Source organism: Pseudorasbora parva, chromosome 18, assembly GCF_024679245.1.
Source record: "Pseudorasbora parva isolate DD20220531a chromosome 18, ASM2467924v1, whole genome shotgun sequence".
Lineage (NCBI taxonomy): Eukaryota > Metazoa > Chordata > Actinopteri > Cypriniformes > Gobionidae > Pseudorasbora > Pseudorasbora parva.
In genome coordinates this window covers 23,076,424-23,100,033 of record NC_090189.1, presented here as the reverse complement: position 1 = coordinate 23,100,033, position 23,610 = coordinate 23,076,424, and the positions used below count along the sequence as shown (strand labels likewise).

The 23,610-nt window shown below is 38.4% G+C and overlaps 2 protein-coding genes and 1 pseudogene across 2 annotated transcripts; 1 reads left to right on the top strand and 2 right to left on the bottom strand.

Moving 5' to 3' along the window:
• Positions 1–212: 212 nt before the first annotated feature.
• Positions 213–1,076, bottom strand: LOC137047192 (claudin-4). Its single transcript, XM_067424796.1, has one exon. The coding sequence runs from the start codon at positions 846–848 to the stop codon at positions 213–215; it is 636 nt and encodes a 211-aa protein (XP_067280897.1). The 5' UTR covers positions 849–1,076.
• Positions 1,077–3,250: 2,174 nt separating this feature from the next.
• cldnb (claudin b) lies at positions 3,251–4,486 on the bottom strand. Its single transcript, XM_067424795.1, has one exon. It carries the CDS (start codon positions 4,312–4,314, stop codon positions 3,667–3,669), a length of 648 nt encoding a protein of 215 aa, XP_067280896.1. The 5' UTR covers positions 4,315–4,486; the 3' UTR covers positions 3,251–3,666.
• Positions 4,487–14,531: 10,045 nt separating this feature from the next.
• Positions 14,532–23,014, top strand: LOC137047195 (claudin-3-like; annotated as a pseudogene).
• Positions 23,015–23,610: the final 596 nt, after the last annotated feature.

Genomic DNA, 23,610 nt, shown 5'->3' with positions numbered 1-23,610 from the left:
GAATAAAAAAAAGTATCTATATTTCATGGACAATTGCACACAAACATAATTTTATTTTGCTCATATTTTTATGGTAAATAAACAGTTGTCAACTCATGTTCTTATTCATCACCTTTCATTTAGTTGTTTTCAAGCATTTAGCAAGTGACAAAGCAATAGTAATTTGCATGACATGTACAATGTGTCATTTTGCACATTACTTGCTTGTTTTCTCACACGTAACCCATTACTGGGGTCACAGACCTTGCATGGGCGTATTTGGTTGCCGTGTAGCGCCTATTGTCATTGGACGGGCAGTTCCAACAAAGAAGCCCACCACCCATCAATAAGAGGCCTCCAGATCCCCAGCCTATGTAGAGACAGGCTCCAAGCTCCCTCCGCTGGGCTTCTGTTACTAAAGGGTTGTAGAAGTCCCTGATAAGAGTGTGTGCAGACCAGCACACAGGTATCAGGAGCAGAAAGCCAGCAATAATTAAAACCACCCCTGAAACGATGCATGCTCTGGCTTTGGCTGTTTCATCCTCCAAGCAGTTGGTACACTTTCCTCCAACAACAGCCATCAGGAATCCAAAGACGCCCACCATGATGGAGAGGATAACCATGGCTCTGGAAGCCTGCAGATCTTGTGACAGAGCCAACATGGAGTCGTAGACTTTACACTGCATCTGTCCAGTGCTCTGCACAACACAGCTCATCCACAGACCCTCCCAGATGATTTGTGCTGTGACGATGTTCGCTCCAACAAAGGCCGTGACCCTCCACATTGGCATGCCACAGGTGATGAGGGTCCCCAACCAGCCTACCATGGCAAGCATGATGCCCAGGATCTGGATGCCTTGAGATGCCATTGTTGCCAGACACAAGTCACTTCATGGATGATTGCGCAGAGCATATGAGAAGTTTTAATTGTCAGGGTTTTATAGCCCGCAAACCTTGGGTGGAGTTCTAGCATAAAAAGAAGCGAAGAAAAGAAGACATTTGATATTCTTTGACTATTGTGTGAGGTGTATGAAGAGCTGGACAACTTGAGAAACCACCTGGCAGTCTAAATGAATAAAAAAAGCACTATAGAGTGTGCTTTTGAAATGGCTTCACATTATGATGGGTATTTTGTGTCATAAACCGGAAAAAAAGTTTTTTTCTTTTTTTTATCAGGGTTGGGCAAAATTGCGTTTTATTTTTAATTAGTATTTAATTCACGACCGCTAAAAAGTATGTTCTATATAATATGATTGTACTACATTTGCCACGTTGTCATTATCATAACCTGCTTATGTTGCTTCATTGCCATTCATAAATCCTCTCCTGTGGCATCATGATAGTAAAGTGTTTATCTTATGCACACTTTAGAATCTCACCTGAAGAAGTAGGTCATCAGGTGTAAAACGGGGCTCACAAAAATGCGTATAAATAGTAGGCCTACGGGTGTGCAATCTCGTGAAATGTATACTAAAATGAGTTTTGCGGTGCATATGGAACGCGTTTTTTCGCGCCATAAAGTGCGTATCATATGCACGCGAAAAACTGCATCGCATATTCATGCCAAAACTAATTTTGGCGTATACATTCCACGTACTGGTACAATTGCATGCGTGGTACTATTGATACGCATTACCATGTGATCGTGATTCGTGATGAGAAGGCTCCACGAAGTAAAAGGCTCCTTTGATTTTATTTTCCTCTTAACCACTAGATGGCACTAAAACTTGCCTCAGCACTTTCCAGACCATGGCTTTTTCAAGATGCACGTGGAAATGTGTCTGATCTTTGACATCATCACGGGTAGCAGCAAAGTCGATTTTTATGCATTGAACATGCTGTTCTGATAACGCAAGAGTTACAACTATGGCAGCTGAGAAGGCCATTCTTTGTGTTCTTTTTGAAAAATATAGTAGCCTGATAAAATCGCTACATTTTTAGTACTGCAAAATACGCTCAATATTACAGTCACTGCCGTTGCCGTCCATAATAAAAGAGAACATCCCAATCGAGTGAAGGGATTTGGGGAAACTGTGGTTCCTAATTATTCCAACATTTGCCTTGCATTTCAAGTTTAAAAGACACTTCAGCTGAAGGATAATCCCTCTTACCTCCGAGACTGCACTCTAGATGCTAATGCTAAGGCAAAATGCTACTGCCCAAGCTAAATGCTGGGTTGAAAACAACCTACGTTGGGTGGAAAATGGACAAAACCATCAACTGGGTTGTTTTAAGCAAATATTTAACCCAACCACTGGGAATGTGGAAGAGGGTAGTGAATGACGTCACAGGTCACTAATTTTCCGTATGCAGTTAAGGGTTAAACTCCAAGCACAAACTAAAAAAGCAACAGCCTTCCTGGCACACGGCACCCTTCGTGTTCACTTTCGGTCTTGTGAACTTACAGTGGCCGTTGCGTGCACGTGTCCGTTAAGTCCACGAGACCACTGGGTGTCACATTTGTCATTTTAGGTCATTTTATGCACATTTCTGCAGAGCTCGCACTGGTGGAAGAGGAAGGCCGTGAGGGTTTAGGGTGCCATTTGTGACAGGGCCTCTGTGTCCAAATTCACTCTCTCATTCTCATTCACTCCTTCAAGTGGAAATAGAGAAGTATAGGAAATAGTGAATGAGGGTGATTTCGAACACAGCACTAGTTTCCTCTTGTGTGCCAATTAATAACAATTAAATGAATATGTTGTTTATTTAGCTCCTTCATTTGCATCTGTGTATTTATAGCCCTCAGTTTGTAAATGTTGTAGTTTATGCTTCCTATGTTCTTCTTCATTGTGGTTTATCTTCTTTGTTATTATTATTATTATTATTAACGTGCTGCAATTAGATCCTTTTGTTTTGCTTGACCACACTGTGTTAGACAGATGGAATACTGCAATACTGCATCCCCTGCGTTCCTGCAAATTCTGAATGCACACTATTGACTTTCACAATTAAATTTGTTTTGTTGAAAATAAATAATTCCTAAACTGTCTATAATTACTAGCAACACTGAGTAAACACAAGCCAAACCTTAGATCATGTTTAGCCTTGTCTGAATACATTGGTTCTAACTGTAAACCTGAAAAACCACACCTGTTCTGGGTTTATTTTTTTGACAACTCCCTTTGAGAATGTTTTTGTATGCTGGGACTTTTTGAAATTTTGAATGTGCCACAGGGTGGGTGACAGATAATGGAGGGCTGTAATATGACACCCATGTCAACGCCCTGCAGATGTATTTAATATAGCTGACAGACACTCCAAAATACAGGTGTGATACAGACATTTTTTATTTTGAACAGAAGTTTATATCAGAAAAAAATGTGTTTTACAGTAAAAAACATATTTACAAATTTAAAAAAGTTGAACAATACTTGAATAAATGAAATTCCATTTTAAACGACAAAAAACACGTCACATGACCACAGTACAAGAGGAAAATTTGATCATATACTTGAACGAGATTAGCCTCCTTTTACTGCAGACGTTTTTTAATGTGGTTCCCTATTATCCTTGTGCTGAATATATATTTAAAAATATTTAGAAAACTTGTAGCATCAGTGTTTCATTGACTGCATTTCAAGTCCTCGAGATACCTGCTGCAAACTCTTTTTGAGCCGCTACATCCTTGACCAAAACCAAGGTTGTAAACATTAAAGGAACTGTAGAGTCCATTTTAGAGTTGATAATTTACACAAAGTTTTTGCCAGAGGGTGCAGAGGCTTCAGAACGAGGGGTAGCGTTATATTTGGCTGTGTATTTTCCCCTTTCCTCTTTTGGTGGGCAGTTGCAGCAGAGCAAAGCTCCCCCAATGATCAACAGGGCGGCGGCTCCCCAGCCGATGTAAAGCGCTGCTCCCAGCTCTCTCTTTTGTGCTTGGTACACCAAGGGGTTGTAGAAGTCCTGGATGACGACGTGGGTCGTCCAGCACACCGGGACCAGGCACAGCACCCCAGCTACGATGAAAATCACACCGGCAGTGATAGCGACCTTGGTTTTGGAGCTCTCGTCTTCAACGCAATTGGTGCACTGGCCTCCAGCCATCGCCAGCATGATGCCCAGGATCCCGATGACGATGGCGATGATGGTGAGAGCGCGGGCGGCCTGAAGGTCTGAGCTGAGGGCCAGCATGGAGTCGTAGACTTTACACTGCATCTGTCCGGTACTTTGCACGACGCAGCTCATCCAGATTCCTTCCCACGAAATCTGTGCCGTGACAATGTTATTTCCAATGAAGGCTGTAACTCTCCACATGGGAAGAGCGCAGACCACAATGACACCGATCCATCCTATGATAGCCAGGGCGATGCCCAGTAACTGAAGCCCAGCAGACACCATGATCTTTGTCTCTTTTTCGTCTCTTGAGGAGGCTCTCTTTGCACTGCTTACAGGTGTATGCCTCAGAGGGTGTGTGCTGATGCTTTAAAGTGCTTGTGAATTTTGGGGGCAGGACTTCTGACGAATGACCCGCTCTGCTGGTTTTTGGTTACTTCACGAGATCTGAATGAACCTAGGCTGAGTCACTCCCTTGAAATTTGTTATTTATTGCGGATACAGTTCCTTATATGGTTTTTTTGTATCGTTTAATTTTCAAAATTCAAATATCAATGTAATTAAATATATAGAGGGCTTAGTAAAATGAACCAAGAACATATAGGCTAACGTAGGCCTACACTAGTAAAAAAAAAAAAAAAAAAAAGGCTTTTTGATAGATTCATGGGCCAGAGTAGGCTACTAAGACAGGAAGTGCCCCTGACAGGAAATGATCACATTATCGTTTCCCCTGCATGGGAAAAAACAAACAAACACAATGTAATGGAAACCGTTTGTGGGATGGTGTGAAATAAGTGCTGTGCTGACATCAATAAATTAACTCATTAATCAATGTAAATTAATAGTCTATTAATAAATTAAGTTACAAAATGTTATACATTTTATTTTAAATTATTTGCATTCTGTTTTAAATTATATTTTAATTATAAAACATTTGAATAGTCTTTTTGTATCATTTAATATAGGCTATATAGTGAATAATAAAATAAATTATTTGTATTATGTTTTTATTGTATTGTAGGCTATTTATTGGTATATGACTTTTTACAAATATTTTCACCCAGAAATTGCTTTTAAATTTTGTAGAAAGAGTGAAGTAATATTTTCTTGTACAACATACTTGAAAAAATCTTTGTATTATATTTTCAACAAATATTATTTTACAGTGTATGGGGATTTTGTTCAGGGAAATCAGTAAGTACCGTGATCATATATTTCTCTGTTTAAGTTTGTGGTTTGTTCTCCCTCATGGTCTAAAAAATATCAAGAAAGTGGCATACGACACAATAGAGTGGACATAGAGATTTTTCAAATGTTTTCTCAAGGTTATCTTATCGCACTCCATTCAGGTCAAAGATATCTCAAGTAAAACTTATTTCTTGGGGATATGACACAGGCTATGTGAAATAGCTATTTACTTAGTGTCAGACTCAGCAGGTTAGCGATTCCCATGGCAACTATTTCTCAAGAGTTCCCTGACACGGGGGAGGAGGAGCCCAAATGCACATGTAGGCTACCCACCTGAAACTGGTCAAACCGGTATCTGCCGGAGCACAGGTGAATGTTAACACTTGGGCAAGACTGAACAGCCTAGGTCGTCACAGCAACAAGTCAGTTTAACTGACATTACCTGAAGAATAATAAAAGGTCAAATTTAAACACAAACACGCACGCGCGCGTTGTGTTTTTTATGCGGACTTTCCATATAGCCTAGGTATAATGGCTTTTACACAGTATAACCCCCTACACACTGCCTTTGCCCCTAAACCTACCCATCACATGAAACATTCTGCATTTTTACATTTCCAAAAAATTATTTAGTATGTTTATAAATCCATTTACATTTACCGCTGGTCCCAACAAGTAGACTACACAAACACACACACGCACGCACGCGCACACCCTAGTCTATATATGTATAAATCTTCACCTGTTTCAAATATCACATTCAGAAAAATAAACATGATATTTGAGTCAAACAGACACCCTCCCTTTGTTGATAAGGGGCTGTTTCACATGGGATTGGTTCTGAGAAACTAACTCTGATAAACAATCTTTTCAGACAGAATGCTAAACCATTTTAACTTTACAACATACTGACCTCTGTTAATTATATGAGCAATATTAATATGAGCAACATCAAATTTACATTTACAAAAACGCTGGTGATACTGCTAAGATTACAAACTTGTAATGCAGAAAGTTGATCGATCTTCTGACATACACTACACTTAACAATAGTACAGCTTAGTATTACTTAATATTTAACTCAACCCAATATTCCACTTACATGATTAAAGTAATGTGTTGCGTGTTTGGCAGATGTTTTGTATGGTAAATGTATGCCCACTAGTGGCTTCATATGTAATTTCATATGTAATATTGGACGGAAGTTCCAGACAAGGACAGTGACGCATTCTGCCTCACGTACACTTGTTCCACGGTTTATTGGATTATATTAGTCATTTTCTATTACTAACACCTTGAAACTCGCAATGAGGGTCGAGTTTTTACCTGCTTTTGAATAACCAGGAACTGGAAGTGGAAAACTGCCCTCAAAATTAAGTTATTAATATAATTTGGCATGAGAGGAAGTGTCATTTACACCCACTTAGCAAGTTAGTTTTAGTAAAATGCTCAAAAAGTCTCTTTAATTTCAGAAAGTTTAAATAACAGAATGTAATAAAATAAATAATGATGTCTAAAGGCTACTCAGAAAGGTTGTCTCTGAAACACCAGATTTTGGTTTAGGCTGTAGCCTACTTTAATAATAGGTTTGTGGAATATTTTAAAAATTGTATAGGCCTACTGCAACCAAAAGGTAACACTGTGAAATGTTGTAAAGAGATTTTGTTCTTGCTGGTTTGTGGATGTAAAGAAGAAATTCCAACTGTAACAAAAACAAAACAAAACAAAACATTAAATCAACTCAGGAAATAATTACACAACTTTCAACAGTGGGGGCCAATAGAGTGCCACATGAAGCACTGGCCACTCCCCCACTCCTTCTGAACAACATCTTCCCACTGAAACTCATTAGTCACTACCACTGCCATGCCTCACAGAAACTCATTTAAATATAATCAGTGTTCCCTGAGAGGGAAGTAGGCCAATACGCTGCTGTTGCTGATGTCATACTTGCTTATCAAACACAGACCGGTTTCGGGCTGTCTTGTTCAAGCTTGGCAATAACTATTTCTTCTTCTCTTTTATTTTTTTACTCCACATAAAATATTATATGGGTTTGGGATTTCTGCTTCAACACAACATATTTCTTTAGCTTCAGGCTCTCTGGGTGTGTCCCGTTTCAACAATAGTTAAAATTGTTGAATGTCCAGTAAAATGTTTATCAAGTTCCTTGTGTCAAATAGGTTATTTATCAACCGTGTCTTACATCAACTGGTTTAAGACATGTCAATGATGTATTTACACTCAAAATCTCTCACGCACATTCACTGCAATGCATGTGTTTTCACTGTAAACAAACAGTGTAACTGCTTTACTGACATATGTGACCCTGGACCACAAAGCCAGTCATAAGGGTCAATTATTTTAAATTCCTTATTTATTAATCTTTCAGATGATGTATAGTTTGTTAGGATAGGTCAATATTTGGCCAAGATACAAGCTATTTGAACATCTAAAATATGAGGGTGCAAAAAATCTAAATATTGAGAACATTGCCTTTAAAGTTGTCCAAATGAAGTCTTTAGCAATGCATATTAATACTAATAACACATTTTTTGATATATTTACGGTAGGAAATGTAAAAAATATCTCCAAGCAACATTATCTTTACTTAACATCCTAATGATTTTTTGGCATAAAAGAAAAATCTATAATTTTGACATACAATGTATTGTTAGTTATTGCCATAAATATACCTGTGCGACTGGGTTTGTGGTCACAGGGTCACATATTATTAAACAGACAAAACTTATCTTAAACAGAAAAAATCTTATGTCGTTGTGTTATCAGAAATGCATAATCGGTTAATGTTGTATAGCAAATACACTATTCTAGTATCAGAGACCAAAAGATATCAAGTATAAACAAAACAACATAAAACGAATATGTATTGTATAAATAACATTCAGCTTATTAATCTGATGTTAAAAAATAGCACAAAATTATAATTAATGGGTAACACTTTACAATAAGGTTCATTACAATTAAATTACAATAAAAATTCTGGTCTCCAATTGAACATTTTCTAGTGGCTGATCACATCTAAAAAAAAAATTGTTGGACAAATTGAATTTCTGTGAATTAAATAGCATCAATTCACAGAAATTCAATTTGGCCAACTGAAACATTTAGATCAGTAGAACAATTTCAATTGGAGACACACATACACACACACACACACACACACACACACACACACACACACACACACACACACACACACACACACACACACACACACACACACACACACACACACACACACACACACACTAAATATTAAAATCTTGTTAACATTATCATATTGTACAACCTTATACAACCTTATCATAAAGTGTTACCAATTAGTGTAATGACATTTAGGAAATGTAACTTAATCCATCTCCATTGTAAAAGCCATAAACCGAGAGCTTGAACATTTGTTTGATTTACCAGGGCTAGGGTTATGATATTGATAAATATTCATATCGATGTAATGATGCAAGAGTAAAATTTCAGAGCTTTGGTTTAGCAATTCTGTTCAACTATTTAGTTCTACTTTTGTAAGCCGCATAAGTAACATTACCACTCACAAGAGTACATTCTCAGTTTCAACACTGCCACGTACTGCGTTCATAAGTGTGTACACATGAGAAGAATCGTGCCTGTTTCTCCAAAGTAAACAAAGCTTGAACTGTAATAGAGATAAATATAATGGATTACCACAGTTTCACTTTACCAGGTCTCTCTCAGCATGTTTTGCATTTTTTTCAGCCAGGAAATGGGGATCTGAAATATTCTAAACATGTTTTATGGCCAGACATTATGACCTGCAATCAAAGGTGGCCTAGATTCTATGAAGACTTTGAATTCAGTAGTTTGTGTGTTTAAGTATACTGCTTACTACTAAAGGCAGAACTCTTAAGACAGCATAAATCTATTTATTATGTCTCTCTATAACTGATATATATATATATATATATATATATATATATATATATATATATATATATATATATATATATATATATATATATAATTTATTAATTTGTGTCATAATTTTCCTCACTTTGATTTATTATACTACTTAATACTAAAATACTAAAGGCAGACTTCTTAAAGGTCCCATTCTTCACGTGTTTTCGAAGCTTTGATTATGTTTACAGTGTGCAATATAACATGAGTTCATGTTTCGCGTGTAAAAAAACAGTATTTTTCACACAATTTACTTATCTGTACAGTGCTGTTTCCTCTGTCCTAAAAACGGCCTGATGATTTCCTTGTTCTGTGAAGTCCCTCCTTCAGAAACACGTAGCGAGTTCTGATTGGGCCAGCGCTTCCCGTGTTGTGATTGGACAGCAGCTTAGCGCACCTTGCCCGGAAATGTCCCGCCTCTTACCATAACGGGGAGATGCAAGCGCTGAATGAGACCAACAAGACCACGCCCCCTATTTTGTGTGTTCTTGTGGGTGGAGGGTTAGTCAACAAATGGTTCTAGTGACGTCATTACATCCCTGCACTTCCTGCTGTTGTCCAAAGCGGCCGTTAGCTGTAGGCTTTGAAAGGGATCTTCTGTTAAATAAAATATCTCGCTTGGCATTGAACTTTGAGCTTTATAATTTTAAAGGTATTATTTATGCTCTAACGGCAACATTACACACCAACTTAAGTTTGAAAGATGGAATCGCGAAGAACGGGACCTTTAAAGGGTTAGGTCACCCAAAAATGAAATTGATGTCTTTAACGACTGACCCTGATGTCGTTCCACACCTGTAAGACCTCCGTTCATCATCGGAACACAGTTTAAGATGTTTTATATTTAGTCCGACAGCGTATCCAAGTGTATGCACACTTTGATTCATGATTCGGATCGCCAATGTCACGTGATTTCAGCAGTTTGACAGTTTGGCACGCGATCCGAATCATGAATCTATCCACTGATTCATTACCGTTTGAATCTTTATTTGAGGTTTGAAAACAAACGCGGAAGAGAAGACAATGCTGAATAAAGTCTTAGTTTTTGTTATTTTTGGATCAAAATGTATTTCCAGTGCATCAAGAGATTCTAATTAACTAACTGATGTCATATAGATAGCCTTGCAATTTAAACGCACCCTAGCGGCAGCAAATCTAATCTGCCACAAGTGTCATCTAGCAATTCTCAGTACAGTTCTGGGGTCTCATTTATAAAACTTTGCGTAGATTTCATCCTTAAAGTGTACGTACGTACTAAAGCTAAGATTCTGCATACGCACAAAAAAACATTTATAAAACCATGCGTACGCCAGAACCTGCGCAATAATCCCTTTATAAATCACAGCCAGCAGCAGATTGTGCGTACTTCACCGTCTCCTCCCCGAAATCCCCATATATGGAGCTTAAAACGCCTAGTTTTACTATGCATGGCCTAATTTGCATATAATTTGCATGCACGTTCCCATCCACAATGTTTAAACCTGTCAAAGGTAAAAGACATTGAAAAATATTAGATATGGACTATAAATGCCATTTGTGCTTACATGTTACATTGCTGAAAATCATTCAATATCCTTTTTATGTTGTAGAATAAATATATCAAAATATCAATAAAAACAAAATTGTATAAAATACTTCTCAGGTATCCTATTTTTTTTTAAATAAAGTGTTATTTTAATTAAAAAATATTTTGTTAATTTTAGACGCTTCAAATCAAATAAAATTCATGCAGTTTTGCTGATAATGTCCCTGAATGAAAACTCGTTCTCTCCTTATTCTGCTACTGGCGTAATCCTCCATAAAGCATTACATCACCAGGTTACCAGAGGATTTATATGTTTCTAAAGCCCCTTTCACACGGCACGTCGGACCCGCAATATTCCCAGAACATTGCCGCACATATTACGGTATTTCGCTGGCAGTGTGAATGGACCAAAGCCCCTTTCACACTGCAATTCCGGCAAATACACGGATAATGCGACCCGGCATTTGTTCCCGGGTCGCTAGATTTGGTCCATTCACACTGCCAGCGAAATACCATAATATGTGCACTTTTCACACACAACCCGTAACGGTCCCGGGTCGAGTTGACACGTGACATCTTGATGTGACGTATAATGGCGAGCGATCTCAGCTTCAGCGCGGATAGTAAGGAGCTCTGTGGTCTCGACTTGTGTCCAGTTTGCACACATTTCTGCTTGTTTAATTTTAGTTTCTTTTGTATACGACCACACTCTGCGTTTAAAACACAGACGAGCTCTTCTGGCACTGCAGGGTTGTATTATTGAAAAAACAAGCTCTAGGAGTCGCACGATAACTACGTACACGTTGCGGCATTAGTTTCGGCTTTTGTTCACACAGCGCTCGTCCCGGGTCGAATACCGCAATATTACTAGGTCCCCGACCCGGGTCGAATTCGGTAATCAATCCCGGGACGTGGTTGCTTTCACACAGAAGGCGACCCGGCAATGTTCCAGGAATATTGCGGGTCCGACGTGCAGTGTGAAAGGGGCTCAAATGTAGCGGCCCGGGATCAAATGCCGGGTCGCATTATCCGTGTGTTTGCGGGAATCGCAGTGTGAAAGAGGCTTAAAACAAATAGATTGACCGTTAACACCTTCACAAAATCACAGAATTAATTTGTGGGCTAAAATTTAGACCAAAATGTTATAGTGAACACATGCTTGACGGTTTTGTAATGTAATAGTAGGTAGGACCGATGATGAGTAGCGATTGTGTTTCATGACTGTATTTGCAGACTTTGACATTTTATGATATATGTACATTAGGGTAGATATCGATTTCGTTTTTACACTGTGTTCTGCAGTTCTCTAATAAAAGAGTATTTCATGCTGTTCTGTATCACATCACGCCATCTCCTCCTGTGCTCCCGTTGTGGACGATGTGACTGTAAGGCAGCGCTGATTATAATTTTTTACATTTGTAAATACATTTTGAATTAGCTACGTTTGGATTCTACTAGATGCATTTACAATCAGCACAAATAACATTGTTAGATTTAATCTTCATGATAATGTGGATATAACGTATGAAATGGAGTGAAAATTAAATGTCATTAATTCTTATAATCATTCTTGTCATATTTATTTTCTACAGTCTAACTTCAGTTCACGACTTCACCATCTGTGTCGCCAATTCCCTTTGTCTCCAGTTTGCTTAAAAGTGCGCACATTCTTCCATCAAGTTTGTTTTTTATAGATCACAACTTTTGCATTGGAACTGGCGTACGTACGTTTCCAGCCCTGTTTTGTGCACGGTAAAAGCCAGTGCACAAGTATTTATGTAGTATGCAAGTTATTCTTACTTAGACTTTTTAATTAACTTTATTTAATCATGAGTGAGCCGACTAAAATTTCTCACCATTATGGTGATTAGTGTTCCCTTTGGTTAGGCACTTGGAACTTAATTTCTATTACTGTAAATCTCTTCCTATTGATGCAGCAATGCAATACGAAATCAGTTATCTGATTTCAAAGGAAGGGAAGTAAAAAGTATGTAAGTATGTAAGTATGTAAGTATGTAAGTATGTAAGTATGTATGTATGTATGTATGTATGTATGTATGTATGTATGTATGTATGTACACACACTTCAATGCATAAATAAATTAAATGTAAATTGATTATCTTTTATCATTTTATTGCTAACACTTAAGAATTTTTTTTTAATTGTGTTGATGTAACGCTTTTAAATTTGTGACAATATCTAACTATTGTCCATGTTTGAGTCACACACAGACTTTAACATTCAGCATGCAAAAATATATATTTTTTTACACTTAATAAGACCTTTAAAAGTTAATTTATTGTCATTATTGGGGTTATACTGACAAAAGACAGTAAATAAAATGGTCAAATAAAGCCTAAAATAATCAAACAAAGTTAAGATTGCCCTGTGATTAATTTATTCATTCTGCAATGCATTCTGGGAGTACACTTCCTAAACTCACAGATACAAGAATTATGTCGACACAACTTGAATGGTTTAAGTAAGAACAACTTGATGCAATTAAGCTTATTTAATTGAGTGTTAAGTGCATTCATGCAAGGTGAACTACTATAAATACCTTCACTTTACATAAAGAAAACGTGGAAACCGATTGCACAAAGTTTTTTTAGTCGCCATAGCTGAAAATAGCAGATTAAAACTATGTTGAGTATAATAGTATTTAAGATGTTTGCTTAACATAATATAACACTGTTAGTTAAATGGAACAACTCAAGTATTCTTACAATTCAAGTAATTAAGTAAGATTAGTAAATATCTAGAGTATGTTAACTAGAATTGGCATTAAACTAACTTAAAATGTATTAATTCATTTGGGAGGTGTAAGCTTTCTTTACTTTTAGCTGAATATTATATTAACTTCAGTTTTCTCTTTAAGTTTGCTTTGCAAAAATAAGGCAATCGGTTTCCAAACTTTTTTTAGTAAACTGAACTTGTTAGAATTTACAGTGTGCGTACGCACGCTTTATAAATGAGACCCGTGAGCTGTAAAAGCCAAACTCTGGTCAGGCCAATCACATTGTCTATAGAGTCGGTGGGCGGGCTTAACATAATGACGGCAGGGTTGCGTTTGCGTGCTAATAGTAAACACGGAGGCTGGCGAACAGCTGTCTTTCGAATCAGCTTTGACCGCGACTGGAAGAATTGGAGTTGAGCTTTTCTCTGAGAATGGCACTGAAGTCATTCTTAAAAAGGGAAGGTGTGTTCGGAGTTTGCTGGATATGGCAAAATTTTAATCTGTCAACTAGCTCCGCTTCACATTGCTCTGGTTAGTTGTAGCGCTATCAAATTGCGTGCAGAGGGAGTTTGAAAGACAACTATTTATCCCGCCCCTCGGATTTAGCCCTGACAATGGTAAGTTTCCAGACCAAACATCTTAATGTGGGTCTGGCTTGTCAGGCTAACATATGGACTAATGTGATGATGTTTTTATTCCCCTTCTGGACATGGACAGTAAAGTGTGCATACACTTGCATACGCTCTCGGACTAAATATATCCGAAGATGAAAAACATATATAAAACACTGTTGATTTACTGCATGGCTTTAAAAGACTAGTAGTGTATCACCTCAGTCATTTAATTGACCTTTTTAAGCACCATTCTGCTAAATAGCTTATTTTGAAAGGAAGCAGAAAAATAACTAATGGCATCAGTAGACCACAGCAAATTTATTTTTATAATAGGTGAACTACTCCTTTAAGACTTCAGTATGCATGCATTATGGCCTTAACAAAGGTGTTTACATTGGTGTTGTCAATGATTATCCATTAAAGAGCATACTTTACAGATCTACCTTGGGTTATCTATTAACATTGGCAAATAGTCCCAACCTTTGGTTTAAACAAACTTTTGCCAGAAGCCACATTGTCTAAGTGCTACACATAAAGCAGCTCCCTTTTTATGAGGACGCTAACCAATACTAAGATTGCGCCTTATCATCTGATGTCAGGACTCAGGTAGCTCAGCCCTTTTTCTCAGAACAAGGAGAATTTCTACCAGGACAGAACATTCCAGCTGCCCTTGAAGAGGAGATTCAGTGTGTCAACACCCACCTCTATGCTTGAATGGTCCTTTGGTGATTTTGGAGATTCCTGATGTAATTGTCTCAAGGACTTGTACAGACGAAGTGAGAGCCTCAGTGAACATAAGAGAGAGCACACGAGAGATCTGAGCAAATTTGAAAGGAGAAAGTGCGGAGACATGGCAGCTTTTGGTCTGGAGTTAGTAGGCGTCACGCTCTCGGTTCTTGGCTGGATTCTCAGCATTGTGTGCTGTGCTTTGCCCATGTGGAGGGTCACGGCATTCATCGGCACCAATATCGTCACAGCGCAAGTGTACTGGGAGGGAATCTGGATGAGCTGTGTGGTTCAGAGTACCGGACAGATGCAGTGTAAAGTCTATGACTCTATGTTGGCTCTTCCTGCGGACCTACAGGCGGCTCGCGCTCTGGTTGTGGTGGCAGTCATTGTGGGTGTCCTCGCGCTCTTTGTCGCTATAGTCGGGGCCAAGTGCACCAACTGCATTGAGGATGAAGGGGCCAAAGCCCGTGTGATGATCACCTCTGGTGCCGCTTTCATAACCGCTGCGGTCCTGCAGCTTATTCCTGTGTCCTGGTCAGCACACACTGTTATTTTGGAGTTCTACAGCCCAGTTGTACCAGAAGCTCAGAAGATGGAAATAGGGGCATCGCTATACCTTGGCTGGGCCGCAGCGGCTCTGTTGCTGGTCGGAGGCTCCATTTTGTGCTGCAGTTGCCCACCTAAGGATGAGAAGAGGTACCTACCGCAAAGCCGTATAGCTTACTCAGCCCACCACTCAGTGGCTCCGAGCACCTATAACAAGAGAGATTATGTCTGAGGGCCTCTGGGGACTACTGTCTATCTTTCATAGAAAGATAATTGTGACCATATGGGTTGGAGGTAACTCAAAATGTTTACTTTTTCTCCATGTGAATATTTCTACACGCTTTTGTTTTTGTTCAGTGTCCATCGTCACTTCACACTTTGTTAGATATATTATAGCACAAGTTCCATAAATCATCTTGTATGTTTTGTCAGTTGGTTTGTAAAGGGGAAAAGTCAGTGGTTTTATTTTTGTAGTCTTGTGTTTTCATTCACTATTTTTATTTTATTTTACTGTTTTTACACTTTGAAAAGCTGTTTGTGAATTTATATTTTTTTATACTTTCACTTAATATAATACAAAAAAAGACTATAACCAAATGGAAAATCATGTGTTGTACTAATATGTTTATACTTTGCTTAAATTGTAATCAACTCTGTAAATGTTTAGTTGTGTTTAATGTTTATTTTAGTGGCATTCTCATTTTTATTCATTGAAACGCTGTTAAAGAATTTCGGACAGAGCAAAGTCGAGATATGGAAAATATCTAGACAGCAGCTTTGGCCTTTAGCAATGAACAACAGCCACATCTCTTTTCTACAGTCTGCGTACGTGTTACAAAATACAGTACAAGTGGATTTGAGAGACAAACACAAGACTGGATTCAAGCTCTAAGTTCAAGTTCCACTGGACAACACAACAGAGAACCTGCGAGACTACTGTATGTGCAGGCACCTCCCAAAGTTTCGTCACATTAAATATATTGTGCACATCTTTGTGTTTGTTGTTGTGTTTTATCACTGAATAATTTGAATATAACTGAATTATAATTGAATTCTTGATCATTATTAAAAAACACAAATAAATGAAACAGCATGTATGTCTTCATTTCAGATCTTTGATCTTTTCTCTTTGGAGTTTGGATTCTAGTTTGAGATTTCTACACTGAACGCTTTTATTTTTATTCTACACTATTATTTTAAACAGTAAAACTTTTACCCCTATAGGTTATGCGATTTTAATTTTAATTTTGAAAGATGGTTAGCATGGTAATGGTGTAAAACAGTGGGGTTTTACAGGCCTATTACTTGCATGTCACAGAAACGTTCCCTTGTATAAAAAAATAAAGACGGCAATAAAAACGGCAATTGCGTAAACTGAGGTGAAAAGACTATTTGCTTAAAATAGTAAATTTCACAAAATATTTCCTTAAAAATATGAAACCACATGCTAACCCCCACCCCCACCCACTCACACCAGCTCAGAGATCCTCTTCTCAAATGACTGAGGTAAACGCTGTACAACGTATCGCTCTTTTACAATGTCGGACACATAACGGTAATTATGATTAGCCTTTTGCTTGATAACATTATCAAAAAGCTAATAATGTGTTGTTAATGTTCGTATGGCGAACAGTAACATAGCTTGTGTAACATAATGTTACACAAACTATGTTAAACTATCGTGATACATCACAACATACACCCGCTATATTGCTAAATCTACCCGATTTTCATATCAACAGAGAAAATATATTGGGCTAACCTGGCTTTGCTGTTTCAGTTCAGAGAAAGGCCGCCGGTTGACATGGCAGTTGACGTGACTGGTCACAAGGTAGGTAACATTAGAGACAGAAACATAAGAAGAGATGGCCTAGAAATCTAGACGCACCCTAGCGGCAGCAAATTTAATCTGCCCGCAAGTGTCGTCTAGCAACTCTCAATACCCTTCTGAGCTGTATTCGCCTAACTCTTGCTGGGCCAATCACATCGTGTATAGAGTCGGCGGGCGGGGCCATAATGACGACGTGCCGAGTTGCGTTTGCGTGCTTCTAGTAAACACAGAAACTGGCGAACGGCGGTCTTTCGAATCAGCTTTGACCGCGACTCAGAGAGACTTGGAGTTAAGCTTTTCTCTGAGAAAAGAACAAAGAACGGCACTGAAGTCATTCTTAAAAAGGGAAGATGTGTTCGGAGTTTTGCTGACCGGATACGGCGAATGTTTAATCTATCAACGAGCTCTGTTTCACCTTCGTTGCTCTGGTAGGTTGTAGCGCTATCCTATCGCGTGCAGAGGGAGTTTGAAAGACAACCGTTTATCCCGCCCCTCGGATTGAGCTGTCAATGGTGAGTTTCCAGACCAAACATCTTGATGTGGGTCTGGCTTGTCAGGCTAAAGAAGAGACTGAAACACCGGCAATTTGGTCTTTGGTTTGCTGTAGTTTTAAGGAGAATATTAAAAATACCATAAACAACTTGATTTTCACCACAGATGGACTTTAAAGCAGCTGCAGTGGATTTAACGTTAGGTGGCAACTTAAAAAAATGTAGGCTGTTGTGCCACAGACATTTGTCCAGTAAATATTACCCTTATAAATACACAAACATCAATTTTAAAGTGACAAACTCACCATGAAACCAAAATGGACATTTTTTTAATGGAAATATTGGGAGGGACAACCTCAACCTGTCACTCACCAGTATCGGGGAAAGTAACTTTAAAGTCCCATCAACCGGAAGTAGTGATTTTCTTTAGTGATGTGACCGTAGACCACTAGACAGTGAAATGGAATATAGAATAGAGGGCAGGGTTTGACTTGTTCTCCTCCTCTCCATCTCGCGCTCAAAGCAGAATAACGGTTGGAGTGGAGCAGTGGTGGAGGAAGTACTGAATCTCAGTACTTAAAGCTACACTGTGTAACTTTTTTAGTTTATTCTTAGCTAAAAACACTTAGTTCTTTCAAAAATATATGTGGTCATTAATGTATATTTACTTCTTTCAAGTAATAAAGTATTCTTGTAAGTTTATAATATGCCATTGAAAATACACACGGGTGAGGGGTTCGAATGCCGGTCGCCATGTTGCCCCGCCATCTTGAAAGTACATTAGCCAAAGAGGGACATGCCCATAAATTCAAGCTTCGCCTTTCGCGTTTTAACACTCGATGGCACAGTGTCGAATTGCCATGTTAATCTTGGACTAAATTGGCCACCGTAGGCATAGATATCCATAATAAAGGCTAGATGTCTCGTGCGCGCTGTTGGCCAATGGAGGTCTTATTATAAAAGTGTGTATGTATATATATATAATTGAACAGCTCGATTGTGGTCTCAGCCTTGATAACGTGCACGTAAGTTATAGCCGTGATACACAAGCTGAACGATTAAGTAATTTATCTAAACGAAAAGCTGCAATTTCAACGTGTTAAAGCACCCAGATTTGCAGCCATGTTAATAACGTTTGTAAGAAACCAAATCATTTGTAAATCGTCAAGATTTCAGCGAGATAAGAGTATTTATGTTCGTACAGATCACTCACCTTACATCAGGTTCCACAGAACCCGACAGAAAGCTTGCCTGTGACAAGATGGCCGCCGGTAATGACGATGGTGACTCCATTATGGATATCTATAACCGTAGGAGTTAAAACGAAATCAAAATTGAGAGGAACAGAAACTATTATTCACTGGATGATCATATACCTTTTCACCGCTAGATGGGGGAAAATATCACACAGTGTAGCTTTAAATATAGGATATGCTTCAGCTTTTCTTTTATATTCTTAAATTTGATCAATACATTCAATTAGAATAACGCTATAGGGTTGTTAAATAAAATAATTTACTTTCGTGGGTCTATATGTCACATAATAGTCTTCAACCCGAGGACATAGAAAACAACCTGCGGGAAAAAAACGCGGACTTGGCAACACAGTGCAGTTAAGATCTGTTGACGTTGCTTCATTGCTCTGATTGGTTGTAGGTCTATCTAATTGAGGCCTCTCCTGGTTTGGTTGAAACACGCCCCATAATCACAGCCCAATGGAGCAGTTTCAGACTCATATTCTGACTAGAATTGAGTATGACCACGTCAGACTAGTTAGTTCACCCAAAAATTGAAAATTATTTCATTAATTACTCACCCTCATGTCGTTAGGCACCCGTAACACCTTCGTTCATCTTCGGAACACAAAGGAAGATATTTTTGTTGAAAGCTGATGGCTGAGAAAGGCTTCAGAAAGGCCTCCATTGGTAATCTCACTACAGTGGCTGTACAATAATTTTACAATGCGACGAAAATAGTTATTGTGCACAAAAAAAACAAAATAACGACTTTAACCACCAAGTTATTGATGTGAACTTGACGCATGCGCGAGAATATGGCGCAGATCCTCCGTTCAGATACATGACCCGGAAGAGGAGGAGGGGCACTGCTTTCGCATGAGTTTACATCCGAGACGGAAGACAATAACTTGGTGGATAAAGTAATTATTTTGATTTTTTTTGCGCACAAAAACTATTCTCGATGCTTCATCAAATTATTGTACAGTCACTGTAGTGAGATGGACTTTGTATCGATGTTTTTAGTGCCTTAATGGGTCTTGTGAGTGAAAATATACTGAATGCCAATGGAGGCCTTTCTGGAGCCTTTCTCAGCCATCAGCTTTCAACAAAAATATCTTAATTTGTGTTCCGAAGATGAACGAAGGTCTTACGGGTGTTCAACGACATAATGGTGAGTAATTAATTAAATAATTTTCATTTTTGGGTGAACTAACCCTTTAAGAAGCATTTTAGAATTAATATAATTTGTGATAGATAGATAGATAGATAGATAGATAGATAGATAGATAGATAGATAGATAGATAGATAGATAGATAGATAGATAGATAGATAGATAGATAGATAGATAGATAGATAGATAGATAGATAGATAGATAGATAGATAGATAGATAGATAGATAGACAGACAGACAGACAGACTTAGCAGTGTTATTGCATTACTGTTTAGTTTACATTGTTTGGCTAAGGGGGAATGGGAGGCCTCAAATTTTGTTTCCGCATTTCTAAATCTGTTGTTTTCAGAATTTTTGGAAGACATATTTTCAATGTTTCTGACAATTGTACAGGTTTTTTAATGCTTTTTAACTACCACTAATTATATCACGAAAGATAATTTCCTATAACAGTTTTAAGCTGTTTGCTCAGCATGCTAATCTTTACAAAAACGCAATTCAGACATTAATATAGCCTCTTAGTTATAAAGCTCATTTCCCATATTGAAGTCCGAGAAGAGGAAAAAGATTTACAATGGATTGTTCTGTGTTTCTTTTAAAATCCCAATGACTAATACTTGATATTTCACTTTTGAAGTCAGTCAGTAAAATCCATTAATGAATGATATTGGGAATCATAAAAAGTTTGAACTCCAATGCAATATCACTAAGGATCCAGAGTGAAACATTCTGTGTGATTCAGGAGAAATATTATCCCTCTTCTCCACCCCATTGATTACTGACCTGTGCTTCCAGGTTCTTTTTCCTAACTGAGCCTGTTTCTCTACTTCACATAATGTTAGTAGGAATTGGATTACCAACGAAAGCAAAAACCAACGCATTGTTCATCTCCTTGCAGTGGCCGTTTCAGGCAGGTGACGTGTACAAACCTGTATCACATCCACCTATGTCATCGGGCTAAGATCCTCCTCCATTTGCACCTGTCTCTTTGGGAATATAAAGGCTGCTGGCTTCAAAGTACCTTCACAGGCAACACAAAGGACACAGGACTGGGACACATACATCTATATTGACATCTCATCACTTGGTAAATGATCTTCCACCACTTTTTAACCTTCTGTTTGAAAGTTCTGCTTTTTTTGTGTATATGAAATTCACGACTAACCAATTTCTCATTTTCCTAGGTAAATAAGTACACCTAACAGGCACCATGTCGATGGGAATGGAGATCGGGGGCATTGCCCTGGGCATTATCGGATGGATCATTAGCATTGTGGCTTGCGCACTCCCTATGTGGCGTGTCTCTGCCTTCGTTGGCGCAAACATCGTCACGGCACAAGTCATCTGGGAAGGTTTATGGATGAATTGTGTTGTACAGAGCACCGGACAGATGCAGTGCAAGATCTACGACTCCATGCTAGCACTGACGCAGGACATGCAGGCTTCCAGAGCCATGTCCATCATCGCCATCATCTTGGCCATTCTGGGTGTGATGATCTCCATCATGGGCGCCAAATGCACCAATTGTATTGAGGATGAAGCAGCCAAGGCTAAAGTCATGATCGTCTCCGGCATCATGTTCATTCTTGCCGGCATCCTGGAGCTCATTCCAGCGGCCTGGGTTGCAAACCAAATAATTCGGGACTTCTACAACCCATTACTGCCCTCCGCTCAGCAAAGAGAGATCGGGGCATCAATCTACATAGGGTTTGCTGCTGCTGTTCTGTTAATGATTGGAGGAGCATTGCTGTGCTGCACCTGCCCTCCACGGGAGAAGAAGTACAATCCACCGAAAATGGGCTACTCTGCTCCACGCTCTACCAATGGTGGATATGACAGGAAGGACTATGTTTAAAACATTGGTTTCTTGTAAAAAATTTTTTAAAAAAGGTGGAAAAAAAGAAGAAGGATTTGAAGATCTCCCACAAAGGGTGGAGATACTTCTCAAAGGACTCCGCAATGAAGGGTCATATGATGCTGTCAATATTTGCTTTTCGTCTGACTGGTGTGTGTGTGTGTGTGTGTGTGTGTGTGTGTGTGTGTGTGTGTGTGCGTGTGCGTGCGTGTGTGTGTGTGTTTGTGTATTAAGGGCTGGTTTCGTAGGTTTACTTGTCAGGGATTTTTGTGTTTATACATTTCCTGTTTGATAATATTTTTATATGCTGTTTTAATGCGTTTTATGTTCAGTTTGTGTTCTTTTTTTGCGTCATGTGATATTCAAATGCATAACTGTGGTCAAAATATATTCTTTGCTCTTTAAGCAGACTTAAATAGGTAGAAATGTGCAAGTTTTTTTTATTAAATTGGTCGCTTCTTTCATCTGATGGCTTGTCTGTCACTTTTGTATGTTGGCAGGAAGAGGAAGACTTTAAGCTCTTTACATGTATTTGCTTAGGAAAATTCCACTGGACACAGAAACGGAATATGTATATATATATACTTTTTTTTCTTTTAGTCTTCATGTCTGTTCTTAAATTTTTCTGAATAGTTCCCCACATTTTTTTTACAATTGTTTTATTATATATTTCTACAGAATTTAAAGATTGAATGAATTTTCTAGATTTTCATAACCATTTAAGTACTGTGACTAATATTTGTCAATTGTATTGCTTTTATATTATCAACATTGATTGTGGTAATATTAAACAGTACTCCAGCTGGTAAATAAAACAAATGGTCAGTTACAGCATACAAAAGACTGTTGAAGTGGTTGTACCTGTTTGGCCCTTTGTTCTACAACTGGGGCAGTGATGTGAAAACACGTTCTGAGAGAGACCACTCAGCATACAAACCTTATGCAAGCTGTACTGTTTGCCATTGGTGGTGGCAGAGAGATCTGACCAAAACCAGTCTGAATAAATGGCAAGGGGGAGAAGGATGGGGATTTGTACTGTATATATGTCTGTATTTAATTCCACTGTAATTTCAACGTAACTGCAATAAAAACAGAATTCATGATCTAAGAGTTGATTAGATCCATCCTTCTGATACATGTTGAGCAGCGAGCAAAAAAGGAAGTTTGTGCTTCTAGATGTGGAGCTTTGAATTACAAATTAAATTCCACACACTGCATTAAGCACCAGTTACATTATTCTTGGTAAAAAATAAAATAAAATAAAAAGTCTATAACCACAGATTGAAACAGAGACACTTGGTTATGAATTATATTGCAAAGTCAGGCTACAGGCTATGAAACCATGGTGAGTTGCAAACCCATAACCCTAAGGGATATAAACACAGCCTGCACTAAAATGCTGTTCCCATAGAGACCAGGGTGACGCCTTCTTCTCCATCTGTTAGAGGGGGAGGGGAACTCACCAGGTGCGCTTGCTGTAAAGTTCTCTTGCAATTCAATCCTGAATTTCATTCTCATCTAGTGTGAATATACATGATTGCATTTATTATTATTATTTACATGCGGCAGCACAAACAGTCAATGTGCCTGTTTTCTGGACAGGACGAGTTTAAAGGTAAAAGTGTTTTTACTGAACAAATAACTTAGAGAGATCAAGGACAAACAAAAAGATTACCCATGAACAAAAATGTATATGGTT

Excerpts from the sequence above, each read along its gene's own strand:
- cldnb (XM_067424795.1), bottom strand. The coding sequence starts at position 4,314 with ATGGTGTCTGCTGGGCTTCAGTTACTGGGCATCGCCCTGGCTATCATA.
- LOC137047192 (XM_067424796.1), bottom strand. The coding sequence starts at position 848 with ATGGCATCTCAAGGCATCCAGATCCTGGGCATCATGCTTGCCATGGTA.